The sequence below is a fragment of the Aulonocara stuartgranti genome, assembly GCF_965226115.1.
Source record: "Aulonocara stuartgranti genome assembly, chromosome: 22".
NCBI lineage: Eukaryota > Metazoa > Chordata > Actinopteri > Cichliformes > Cichlidae > Aulonocara > Aulonocara stuartgranti.
The window spans coordinates 36702387-36715156 of NC_138957.1; the positions used below are offsets into that span (position 1 = coordinate 36702387).

Genomic DNA, 12770 nt, shown 5'->3' on the forward strand with positions numbered 1-12770 from the left:
AAAGTTTCTCTCTTATTTGGAGAAAACGATGGAAATAAATACATGAATGAAAAGAAAGCTGGAACATCTGCTCTTGATGAAGACGGACTTTTTTTCCCTCCAACACTTTGCCTTCTTCGAGGAATCTGAAGGAATTCTCCGGCTCAGCTGCTCTTTGGCATTGTAGCCCATCTTTCATCGGTTATTAAAGGTCCAGCGTCGCGTTCCCGGCATGGAACGATGTGCTGTGAGAGGGGGAATAAATACAGGAGCTTAAACTCATCACTTCCTGTTTGCTGTTTCCTCTTTACCGGAGAGTCTGAGCAGAGCTTGTTCCCTGAACTTTGACTTCTTCCTCGTTAGTTGTTTTTCGAGTTGGTAGTTTGAGAGGTTTACTCTGCCTGTTGCACTCGTGTCACATTTAGTTGCTCAGAAAAAGAACTTCAGAGGTAAATTGGTGATTTCTGGATTGACCTCGACTCGCTTTTGGATTTTGCTCCAATATAAAGAAATGAAATCACTGTTTTCTCCCCTCAGCATTAGAATAATTTGCTTCAAGGCTAACAGTCATTAATTTTTTTGCTAACCCTGCCTCGTGGCTTGATGTGACATTTCTTCACAAATTATAATTAGCTGTGCCGTACAATTTAGTTTGTGAAAAAGGTTAAAAAACTGTGGTGACCTTGCCTTTTCTCCCTGTCCACTCTTAGACGTACACCCCCCTGTTAGGCATCTTTTGGTGCTGCAAACATGTTGTTAGAGTTGTTTTGAAGCTAATCTAGTTAAAGTGCTTAGAGTCACCGTCTCTGCTCTCAGTCGTATTGATATTTGCAAAAAGTATTTGGAATATTCCTTATCGGTCCGATAAAAGTTTTACTTTTTTACTTTGCCATTCTGACACCATCTGTGATTGAGCTTCAGCATTATAGTTTATTTACAGTATGTACAGTGCTGTAGTCCCCCCGTCCATTGATTTTATTATTTAGCAATCACAACGTTCTGTGTATTCATCCATCAAAGTAATAATAATGATAAAAATAATCATGTTTCAGCTATGAAGTACTTCATGATGAATGAAAGACGGAGTATTATAATCAGCTGGTTTTCATAATCACACTCATTCACCAACCCCAACTCCACCTCCTTTGGAAAAGGGTGGAGCTGGAGCTCATCCAACCTTTGGACGATGGACTCTGTGGAGAGGCGGCGGAAATATAATGTGAACTGCCACAACGTCACCTAGTCCGGCTGGTGGGGTTTTTAGCAACCACTGAACTGAGGAAGAAACCTCCGGCAGAACCAGGCTCAGGGAGGGGCGGGGCCATCTGCTGTGATTGGTTGGGGTGAGAGAAGGAAGACAGGATAAAGACATGCTGTGGAAGAGAGACAGAGGTTAATAACAGATATGATTCAGTGCAGAGAGGTCTGTTAACACATAGTGAGTGAGAAAGGTGACTGGAAAGGAAAAACTCAATGCATCATGGGAATCCCCCGGCAGCCTACGTCTATTGCAGCATAACTAAGGGAGGATTCAGGGTCACCTGGTCCAGCCCTAACTATATGCTTTAGCAAAAAGGAAAGTTTGAAGCCTAATCTTGAAAGTAGAGATAGTGTCTGTCTCCTGAATCCAAACTGGAAGCTGGTTCCACAGAAGAGGGGCCTGAAAACTGAAGGCTCTGCCTCCCATTCTACTTTTAAATACTCTAGGAACAACAAGTAGGCCTGCAGAGCGAGAGCCAAGTGCTCTAACTTTGGCTTATCTCTGCTTATAGGTCGTCTCCTCGTGCACCTCTGCACTTCTATATTATGTTTACTGGGTGAAAGTCCCGTTTTGACCACTTGCACCACCAAACCTGAACAGAAAGCAAACATCGATTCCTGACTGACCCGGCATTCGTGTTGAGGATCGTCCCCGTGGTGAGGTCTGGGTCTCTGTTTACAACTCAGAGACCAAATGGCTGTTTTCAATGGAAGAAGTCAGTTTTTGTTTTTTCCAAATAGCACAGCTACAGTTGTCTCAAGGCACTGTGATATTGAAGGAAAATCTCTCCTGTGAACACCACTTGGTGATAGTGGGAAGAAGAACTCCCTTTAACAGGAAGAGACCTCCAGTAGAACCATGAAGCTGTTTTAAGTTGCTGCCAACTCAAAAGCCTCATACTGTTGCTTCTCAGTATAAGAATCAATGAACCCAGGAGAAGGCTTCATGTGAAGAGTGCATTTGTCACCACGTGTTGTGTCTTTGAAAGACGGTTTAGGAAGTGTGGTAACCCGGCCGGTCTTTACCGGAGCACGAGTGTTTCTACCTTTGGCAAAACGCCGTCCCTCGGTTTGATTCAAAGAACAAAGAAACGTCACACCTCTGCTCTGACTGATGGATATTACGTAAACTCTGTTTGTTCATTCTGCGGGTCCAACACCAAAACCTGATCTCACCATCTATTACACTGAAAGAATTTCAGCCTTCAAACTTCAAGAGGAAGTCACGACCCTTCATGTTTGTCCAATCGCCCACAGGAATGAAAAACAAACACGCCAAAACCGACCACCGTGGTCCAAAAATGCAACTCAAGATCTGTGAGAAGACCACAAAAATTCCCCTCAGGCACACGAGTAGAATAGGATTACACAGGTATGACATACCGAGGGCCATCGAGTTTGAACATACAAGGCCCGGTATTGATACAAGTCCAGCCTTTGTTTGTTGATCCTGAGAGTCCGACACCAAAAACCCGAAAATGTTTGGAGCTGGAATCGCACAAACAATGTCGGCTTTCAGCATCGCTGTATGTTTGTCTGGTTACCTACAGGAATGAAAAACAAACCGACCAACAGATCTCTGAGAAGACGAGAAAAACTCTCAAAGTCCTGAACACATGAGAAAACAGAAACGAGCTTTTCATGAGAGGCTTTCTTTAATAACGAAGGTCTCCACAGCTGTTTCAGCTACGAAGTACTTCATGATGAATGAAAGACGGAGTATTATAATCAGCTGTTTTTCATAATCGCACTCATTCACCAACCCCAACTCCACCGACTTGGACTGCGGATGGAGGTCTTTGCTCTGCAGCCTCGGTCAGTTCGGAACAATGACCCTCCAGCTCCAGAGCAGGAGGAAGGATTACTGTGGAAAAGGGTGGAGCTGGAGCTCATCCAACCATGGAGAGGCCTAGACCTAGTCCTGCTTGAGAGGTTGTTAGCAGCCATCGGACTTTCAAAATAAGACGGGGGCTGTCCTGTAATGAGTCAGCCGTTAATGGCAGGAAGAAAAGCATGAATCGCATATCTTTGGCAGTTTTTGGGCAACCTGGTCGAATTGGAGGCCTAGAAGACGGCTTTAAGGGATTCATCCGGCTGTATGCAGTAATAAACCAATACCTGTGTGGATACAGTCAGGCTGCAAATCGATTAAGAATATCTACAAATGAAACCGAGAGGCCAGCAGGACCTCCAGACCAAAAACGAATTCGGGTAACCTCCTTCAGAGGTCGTTTTGTGGGTGTTTCCTACTTCCTGTTTATGTTAATGAGCAGTCTGGTGTCTGAATATTTGATCAGTTTTGTGCCTCTTTTGTCAAATACATGAAGCTACCGTTGTTAAAAGGGACGTCCTGACTCTGAAATGTGACCGCGTGCTTCTATGCGTCACGTCCTCTACGCTCGCTGCAGGAGTTTCACATCTGCCAAACGATGCGGCCAAGAAACGCCTCTTAAATCAGCGCTATCTGCGTCTCTGGGTGGAGTTGTCCTCTTCTTATCAGTCGCCCCTGAAATCCACGATGATGGAAAACCTTTGCACACTTTCCCAGCCATCTTGTTTGGAGTGTGAGTTCGTGTGAGGACCCTATAACTCACCCGCCATCTTGTTTGGAGTGTGTGTGTGCGCGCGCGCACGTGGTGTGTGCATGTGACTGTGAGGTTTTGGCCACGGCCGAGGTGTGTGTGTACATTTCAGCGTGAGTATGAGGAGTCAGCGCTGTAAAGCTGCTCGTCTCACCGCAGCCAATGTCAACAGCCGAGTGCATAACTTCCCATGAGCCTTTTCCCCTAGAAGGTAACTGGAAGGCTGCTCTGTTAGTCCGGCTCCATAGGGCTGTGTGTGTGTGTGTGTGTGTGTGTGTGTGTGTGTGTGTGTGTGTGTGTGTGTTTGTTTTTACACCCATTTGTCAGTGGGTCTCCATGGTGAATGTGTGTTGTAGCACCCATGGGTGTGCATTTGCATGCTGTGTGTGTCTGAGACATTTGTTTCTGTGTGTGTGTGTGTGTACTTGTCTGTCTTTCTGAAAACTGCATGGAATTTTAAACCTGTGCAGTGAGGACATCTGTGTAACGTGAGGACACTGTGGTGCGTTTGAGGGTTCAGAGTTCAGGTTTAGGTCTGCGGGGGGTCTGATGGTCAGAGGTGCTCAGAAAGATAGACATGATGATGTGTGTTTCTGTGTTGGATCTCTGTCTTCCTGACTTTTAGGCCTCTGAGCCACAGGGGGTCCTTACGCAGACAGAACTGCAGCAGTTGTCCTTCTGAGGACTAAGCAGCAGTTTAAACCTTTGCGTCAGGACATTTTGTCCTCAAAGGGCCGTTTGCAGGTGCAGACTCTGCCTCAGGGTGAAGGAGCTCTGCGAGTCAAAGATCCTCGTGAAGGTAAAATTGAACGTGTGTGTTTGTAGCTGTAAAGACGGAGACTTACATGTTTACAGTGAGGACATCTGTGGACTGAAGACATTTTGGTCTCAAAGCAGCGGTTTGAGGATCCAGACGTGGCTTCAGGATTCAGCCTGGAATAACGTTTAGGTTTGGGGGATGTTGTTGGATCTTCTGGCAAAGATAGAGCTGCTTGTGTGTGTGTGTGTGTGTGTGTGTGTGTGTGTGTGTGTGTGTGTTACATGCATGGTGTCCTGCTGGTTGGTACTTACGGGGCATGTCTTCACACCGTGTGTGTGTATTGGATTTAATGCACGTGCACACACAGCGTGAAGTCGCGTGCACACCCACCAGCGCCGTGACAACAGCAATGTGTGTTTGTGTCAGAGCGGCTCATACCAGCACAGGTAGCGTGTGTGTGTGTGTGTGTGTGTGTGTGTGTGTGTGTGTGTGCGCGCGCAGCACAGCGCAGTAGAGCAGAGTGGCGGGTCTAATGCGATTACGTCCCTTGTCTCCGTGCAGAACTGATAAGGTATTAGAGGGCGGGCCGTGATGAGATTTAAATTAATTCAGCCTCCATTCAAATTCACCATGAGATGAGCTGCTCCATTATTTGGCCTTCCAGCCCAACACTTCTCCTCCTTCCATCCCTTCGTCCTCATCCCTCGTCTCCTCCCTCGCTCCTCTTTTCTCTTGTGACACACCTCCTTCCTTCTTTCCTTACTTCCTTTCCTTTCGCCTCCCTACATTCCTCCATCTCTCTCCTTCGTCTCTAACTTCTTCCCCTCTTTTCTCTCGTTCCTTCCTTTGTTTCTTCTTCCTCCCCTCGCTACTTTTTTCTTCCTTGTTGCCTCCTTTCCTTTGCTCTTTTCCATCCCATTGTCTCCCTCTCTTTTCCTCCTCTTTTCCATATATTATGTTCATTTGGATTCTTCCTGCCTTCTTCCTCCTTTCAGTCATATTTATATCCAACTTCATCCCTCCTCACTTTTCTCTCTTTCTTTGCTCTTCATTTATTTTCCCTGCATCCCGTTTCTTTTCCTCATTTGAAAGTGATTCCTTCCTTTCTCTCAGTCTCCTCAGTCGCCTCCTTCTTCCTTATTTCCTTCTTTGCAGCTGTGTCCCTTCTTCCATAAACCCCGTTTTCGTCCTTTCCTCACTTTAGACAAAATCATCTTCCTCCCTTTCTTCCATCCTTCCTTTCATCCCACACTTCCTTCTTCCTTGTCTTCCTTTCCATTTCTCACGTCCGTTTGGATCGTCTCTTCCTGCTCTTCATCCTTACTTACCTACCTTTTCCTCAGCTGTTACTCATTTTATTCTCTTCCTGTTTATTACCTCCTTCTTTCCTTTTTTTCGCTTCCTTCATGCCCATTTCATTCCCCTTTGCCCTCGTCGCTTCCTCACCTTCCCACCTTGCTCATTAAACCTGTTTTCCTTTATTCCTTCACACCTTTGCAACTAAATCCTTTTTCCCACCTTTTTCCCTTCTTTTCTTCCTCCAACATTATTTAATTTGCCTTCCTCCTTCATTCCTAATTCCCTCCCTAACCCCTTTTCCTTCGTTCTTTTTCACATTACTATATCATATCCTCTTTCCTACCTCCCACCCTTTCTTCCTTCCTTCCATTTATCCTTATTTCATTTCTCCTTGTGCTTCTCATTAAACCTTTCTTTCCTTTCCTACCTTTCCTTGCTTCCCACCTTCCTCTCTTTTTTCCAACCTTTCCTCCATGCTTATTTTATTTCCCCTTTCCTAATTTCTCCATTCAGTCATGTCCTCCTTTCCTCATTCCTTCCTTCTGCCCTTATTTCATTCCTTCATCCTCCCTCCCTTCTTCATTTCCCTCTCAAAATCCTCTTCACACCGTCCCTCCTTTTATTTCTCTCCTCTCACCTAATTCCTTACTCCTCCTCCTCTCCTCCACCCAGAGTCCCTCACCATTAACCCCCCACCAACCCACCCACCCACCCTCCTCTTCCTCCTCACTCCTTCCCTCCTTCCACTGGTGTAGCTCTTCTTAAACAAAACATTTAACCAAATGGAGTAAAGCTTAGCCTATTAGAGTGAGCGGCTTAACGTGTGTGTGTGTGTGTGTGTGTGTGTGTGTGTGTGTGTGTGTGTGTGTGTGTGTGTGTGTGTGTGTGTGTGTGTGTGTGTGTGTGTGTGTGTGTGTGTGTGTGTGTGTGAGCATCCCTGCGTGCTTCCCATTGCTTGTGCATGCATATTAATGTGTACACGTGTGTGTTTCTCAGTGTGTGTGTGTGATTAAACCCAGCCACCGTTCAGGGCCGTCCTCTGCTGTGTGCTCCCCGCCGCTCTCGGCCAAAATTACACAAACGGCTCGGTAAATAAAGTCGGTCGCCGCGTCTCAGCGGCGGCCCGAGCGTTAGAAGACGCTCAGCGGGTCGTTGTACGGGAGATTTTTGTGGCGCTTCAGAGAAAATTTCAAACCGTTTCATCTGAAATGTGACTCGTGATGATCCACCTTTTGTTTCCTGGGTTTTTTTCCGCGGTCAGAGGTGATGGGGCCGCGGGGAGGACGGAGACGGAGTTCAGCTTCTCGCTCAAGGACGCTCGGCGTGAGCGCGGCCGCCGCGACACCTTTGACCCTCCAGCATCGGCGTGACCGGCGGCGCTTATTCTGCTCCCACAATGAGATTTTTTTCCCCCCAATTTCAGCTTTATTCAGAGCCGCAGACGGGGAGGGATTGGCTGCGACAATTAGCAAATGGCTCGATTTGCATATTCCTAATCACTTTATTTTGATTAAAATAGCTGCAGAGCTCGCGCGAGGAAACCCTCTCAAACCTCCAACCCCGAGCGGCTGGAGCGCCGGCATCCGTGCGGCGGGAACCTGAACGAGCTCATCAGCACAAACACCTGGAAGTCAAACATTTCCAGAGCAGGTTAACGCTCTCATTATGGAGCAGAAGAACACCGGGTACTCGCTGCTCTTCCTCACACACGAAAACAAACTGTACTCTCAGTGAATATTAACCTCATTAACCTGAACCCCGCCGACCTGTCGCCAGGAGACTCCACAAATGCACTTTAATTATGTTTCGCTTTTTGTCAGGATGTCAGAGAAATCTGCAGACGTGATGGACGGCTCTGAAAGAATTTTCCATTTAGTGCCGACGTTCAAAAAGAGGAGAAACACGGTGTTCTCTGTTTAAATATTTCACTTCGTTTAGATTCAGGATGTTTAGAAAGCAGACGGATAATAACGAGTGACTTTAAGTGTGCTGTTTACCAGCAATTTTATTTTTTAGGCATTGTCAATTTGCTCATAAAAAATTCAAGAGGAACGAGTGGAAACTGAAAATATTACTTTTTTGGAGGGAGAAAAGTTGGAGCATCAGTTAAAAACAAAATGGAACCATCATCAGTCATCATGTGAAGGCATAAATATCAGCTGCTGTTATTGTCTTCATGTAAGTCAAGTGTTTGTGCGCCATCATGCAAACTGAAGACCCCCCTCCTCCCCTTCCTCCCTCGTCTCTGACAGCTGTTTATTTTATCTCAGTCTGAGTGTGAGTGGATGTCACGGCCGCCATGTTAGCTTGCTGGAAACAGAAGAGCAGACTGTGCAGGTGCGTCTCTCAGGTACGGTGGACGGTCTGTTGGTGCAGTAACCTCACAGCGAGCCTCGCGGTTCGTCAGATCTCCTTCTTTTTCGGGGGTCGCCTTTTCTAAGCTCTTCATCGTTTCCTGGCAGTTCCATCTTCAGTTAGCTGAGTTGCAGGGCTTGTATCGGTATCCACCTGTCGATCAAAGAGGCCACACCTATAACACTGCAAACATTAAGCCTAAATCCTCGACGCCAGCAGAGTCATTCCTGTTGAACTTCTTTGACATCCGCCTAGGAAGTATGTGTGGTTGGGTGCGACATAGTAACACGTCGCTAACTTCAGTAATCACAGTTACAGTTACTTGCGTTACAAATGTTCTTCAGTCGTCCTGAGTCCTCCTCATTTCACTACAGTCAGCTGATTTCAGTTTGTGTGGAGGTAGAAAATCATGGAGCAGTCTACATGGACATTACTTTGATTTTTATTGCACTAAAGCAGGGGTCACCAACCTTTTTGGAAGTGAGAGCTACTTCTTGGGTACCGATTAATGTGAAGGGCTACCAGTTTGACACACACTTCTCAAATAACAAATTTCCTCAGTTTAACTTAATTATGTGTTATCATTAATAATTAATGATATTCATCTATGTACGGACACTAATTATGTTAATTATTTTTCACCATAATTATAAAGAATGCAATTAGGAAACAAGGTAGGAAACATAAATATCAATATGCAACGCTTTATTTCTATATATCTCTGCAAGTATTTACATTTTGAAGTGATCACTTCTACAACATTTTCACTTACCACTAACAAATTTTAACAATCATGCACTGTTACATACATGATTTTTGTATGTATGTAACATACAAAAAATCAACTTTCAAATTTTACAGAACTTTTCACCAAATTGGCAGCATTTTAAAGCAAATTGTCACATGTTACACTTAACAAACACATTTGTTTTTCAATAATTAAATTCAACTTTGACATGACACTGTAATGTTGCCACTGAGAACATCTAATATGGCTTTCTTTGTCTGTTAGTGGGAAACCTGGCATTGCATGCTGTTCACCAGTGTGTTGTAATCTGGGGTATAACTTGACACTGCAACTCTGAGTGAGTCTTGCAGATGTGCATCGGAGAGGCGTGTTCTGTGTTTGTTCTTGATGAAGTTCATGTCAGAAAAGGCTGATTCACAAAGATAGGTTGAACCAAACAGGCTGGCAACCTTCATAGCTGCTGTGCACACACCACTGTACTTTTCTGTGTCAACAAGGCACCAAAAGTTTGGTGCGCCCAGATAGGCTTTGAGGTGGACATCATTTTGCAATGTTACAATTTCAATTTCCACCTGTCCAGCATCCAAGCTGAACATTGAACTTAGTTGCTCAGCAATGCATGTTGTGTCCACATTCATGAAAGGATTGGAAACAAATGAGACACATGGCTCAAGCTGATCAAGGTCACAAAACCTGTTCTCAAACTCTTGACCAAGTCGGTTTATGACTTGAGTGTACTTTTCTGCAACTTTGTCAAAAGTCTCAGATGCAGAAGCATTGTCTTTCAGCACCATCTGCACAGAGGGAAAGTGCAGCACCTTTTTTCTCTGTAAATGCACAGAGAAAATGTTCATCTGGGCTTTAAATCCATTTAAAGCACTTATCATGTCAGCAACAGTCTTACCTTTGCCTTGCAGCTCACAGTTCAAATGGTTCAGTTTCCCAGTAATGTCTGTTAAAAACGCAAGGTCAAGTGTCCACTCAGTGTCCTCCAGCAGAGATGTGTCTTCCCCTTTGGATTGCATGAACTCCTTGATTTCACCCAAAAGTGACAAAAAACGAAGCAGAATCCGTCCCCTGCTGAGCCATCGGATTTCCGTATGTAGTAGCAGGTCACCATATTCAGCTGACAGCTCCTCCAATAGCACCTTGAATGTTCTGTGCTGTTTAGCTCTGGAGCGGATGCTGTTTATGATCTTCATGACGGGAGTCATGACGTGCTCGAAGCCGATCACCTTTGCGCATAACGCCTGCTGGTGAATGATGCAGTGGTAATGCATGAAGTTTGGGAACTCTGTGTCACCTTTACAGTGAGCGATGAATCCCGTATGTCGGCCGATCATAGCAGGAGCCCCGTCGGTAGTCACTGATACCAGCTTTTCCAACGGTACCTTTTTCTTCGCGAAAAACTCCTTCACCGCGTTATAGATGTCAACTCCCTTCGTTGTTGTCTTTAGCGGCAGTAGTGTCAGAAGTTCTTCTTTTGTGGAGAAACCATCAAATACCATCCGGATAAAGACCATCAGCTGTGCTGTACTGCTGCTGTCGACGGACTCGTCACACTGGATGCTAAACCAACTGCACTTTGCCAGATCCTGATCCAACTGATCGGCCAAGTTCCCGGACATAGCCGACACTCTTCTAACAATTGTAGTTGCCCCCAGCTGGACATCAGAGAGAGTGGAGATTACATCGTTTCCATATTTCTCGTCTTTAAGCACAGTTTTTGCAATTATCATCATTGCTTCTTTGAAATACTCCCCGTCTAAAAATGCCTTCTTTTTCTTAATCATGAAATGTGTAGCTCTAAATGAGGCTTCGGTTGCTTTTTGAGAGTTTTTCACCGGTCTCGTGAAAAAAGACTGCTGTTTGCTCAAACCTGCCTTTAATTCGCGGGCCTTTTCCGCTCGCAGTGTGCTGCCCTTTGGGTAGTTAGCATGGTAGCTTGTGTGACACGTTCGGAAATGTCTCTCCACGTTGTGCCGCTTTGCCGTTGCCACAGTTGCCCCGCAAATGAGACACACGCATGAATCTTTCACAGTGGTAAAAAAGAACTCTTCCTCCCATTCACTGTGAAAATTATATGTTTTCTTCCTTTTTTCCGCCATGTTTTCCTCATCTCCTCACCTTTGCCTTTGCTGGTCTTCACGGCAACTGTTTCCGTGGAGACCAGCTAGCACTAAATATTAGATCATGATCTAATATTTAATAATAAACATTTTTTTTATATATTATCTCTAACAAATTAACGCCAATGCAATTGTGATTAAAAAAAAATAGCAAGAAAAAATAAAAATAGATGCAGCTTACTGGTAAGTTGTTATGGTGAGCTATTTTTAGAACAGGCCCGCGGGCGACTCATGTGGTCCTTGCGGGCGACCTGGTGCCCGCGGGCACCGTGTTGGTGACCCCTGCACTAAAGGATGAAAACACAAAGCTAAAGTGCAAACAGGACTGAAACAGCTGCGTTTATACTGCTAGCACAGCCATCATGCTAACGCTAAGCTAGCTAAGAACTCGGAGTGGAGCCGAGTGTATGCAGACCCCGGCACTGCAGCCAGACCAGCCAGGCTGCAGCCTCCGTTTTTACCTGCCCATGCTTCTACAGTAGAATCACCGTGGCGATCACTTTGAAGTCTCTTCGGGGCGGTTCTTATCTTTGTTTTTGTTTTTTCGGCTTTGCGTTCGTAGCTAAATATGCAGAGAAAGATCATGTCTGTCCTGGTTAGGACAGGGATTTGTGTTGGTGTGTGGGACTGAAGCCTGCAGCATAAGAACAATAATTTTCCTCCTGGGAGTAACTAAAGAACGTGCTGCATTACTTTGAAGAATCAACGAGTAATAAGTGGCACCATGATGGTATTTAGCGCACAGGAAAGTCTGACTGCTGCACGCACCGTGGCGCTCGCGGTCTGATGATAAAGCGTATGTCACCTGAGCAGACTCGCGTGTAATCGCCGCTCAACCCGTAACCAAGTGGATGAGTTCTACAGAACTTCTCCACACATGCTGTTCTGCTGTAAACGGGTTCATTTCTGCTGTAAAGTCGGACATTTTAACGTGGGACTCTGAGGAGTGACTCACCGCTGGAGCCACCCTCAAGCGGCCATTAGAGGCGGTTCAGCTTCACTTTTCAGCCCTGCAGGTTGAAATGAGTGGAAACGGAGTCGTCTCTGCAGCAGGGGTCCAATCTCCAAACTGGCAAAGGATCTTCAAATCCCCTCAAAGTGTAATTTAAAGTTTTAAACGCGTTCTCGCCAGTCTGTTTGTCTCCCTGTGAAACCCGTGATCTCCGTGACTCATCGCCACATCTGCTGTGAACTCTGCTCGGAGTTTGATTTTTAAAAAACAACTTTTTGTTTCTGTTCAAAGCGTCTTCGTCACTTAAACATCCGTTAAATAAATGTTCCAAAGCGCCGAGTCACAGTCGCGTGATCGTTATCAAACTCTTATCAGCGATTAAAAGCTGCAGAGCAACGTTTGCGTTCGCGTGCACATTAAAGGGGCCTGTAATCAGCACAAAGACGCTAATCAGAAACCACGAGCGAGGACGTAACGCACACGGGGGTGACAAATGACAGAGAAAACAACAACTTTGTGTTTGTCAAATGAGGTGCTGGACCACCACGAAGCCTGGTTCGCCCGCGGTGTGGGAATCGTGGGAAACAGTCTTTCCGGAGAGTGTCCATCAAACCGCCGAGTCCGCTAGAAGATGTGTTAACGCAGGTTTGTCCTTTTTCATGGAGCCGTTAAAAATACGACCGCAGACATGTTTGTTTTACTGCAG

The 12770-nt window shown here is 45.5% G+C and overlaps 2 protein-coding genes across 5 annotated transcripts in view; one reads left to right on the top strand and one right to left on the bottom strand.

Annotated features, from left to right (window-relative positions):
* The window catches only part of LOC309699504 (zinc fingers and homeoboxes protein 2-like), a 132777-nt gene that overhangs the window by 72578 nt on the left and 47429 nt on the right, over positions 1–12770 (top strand). The window lies entirely within an intron of this gene.
* On the bottom strand, positions 9244–11374 carry LOC309699094 (general transcription factor II-I repeat domain-containing protein 2B-like; the record flags this gene model as incomplete). The annotated part of the gene is made up of 2 exons (XM_082521948.1): positions 11294–11374; positions 9244–11162 (listed from the first exon to the last, which is right to left on the bottom strand). Exon 2 carries the CDS (start codon positions 11089–11091, stop codon positions 9244–9246), a length of 1848 nt encoding a protein of 615 aa, XP_082378074.1. The 5' UTR covers positions 11092–11162; positions 11294–11374.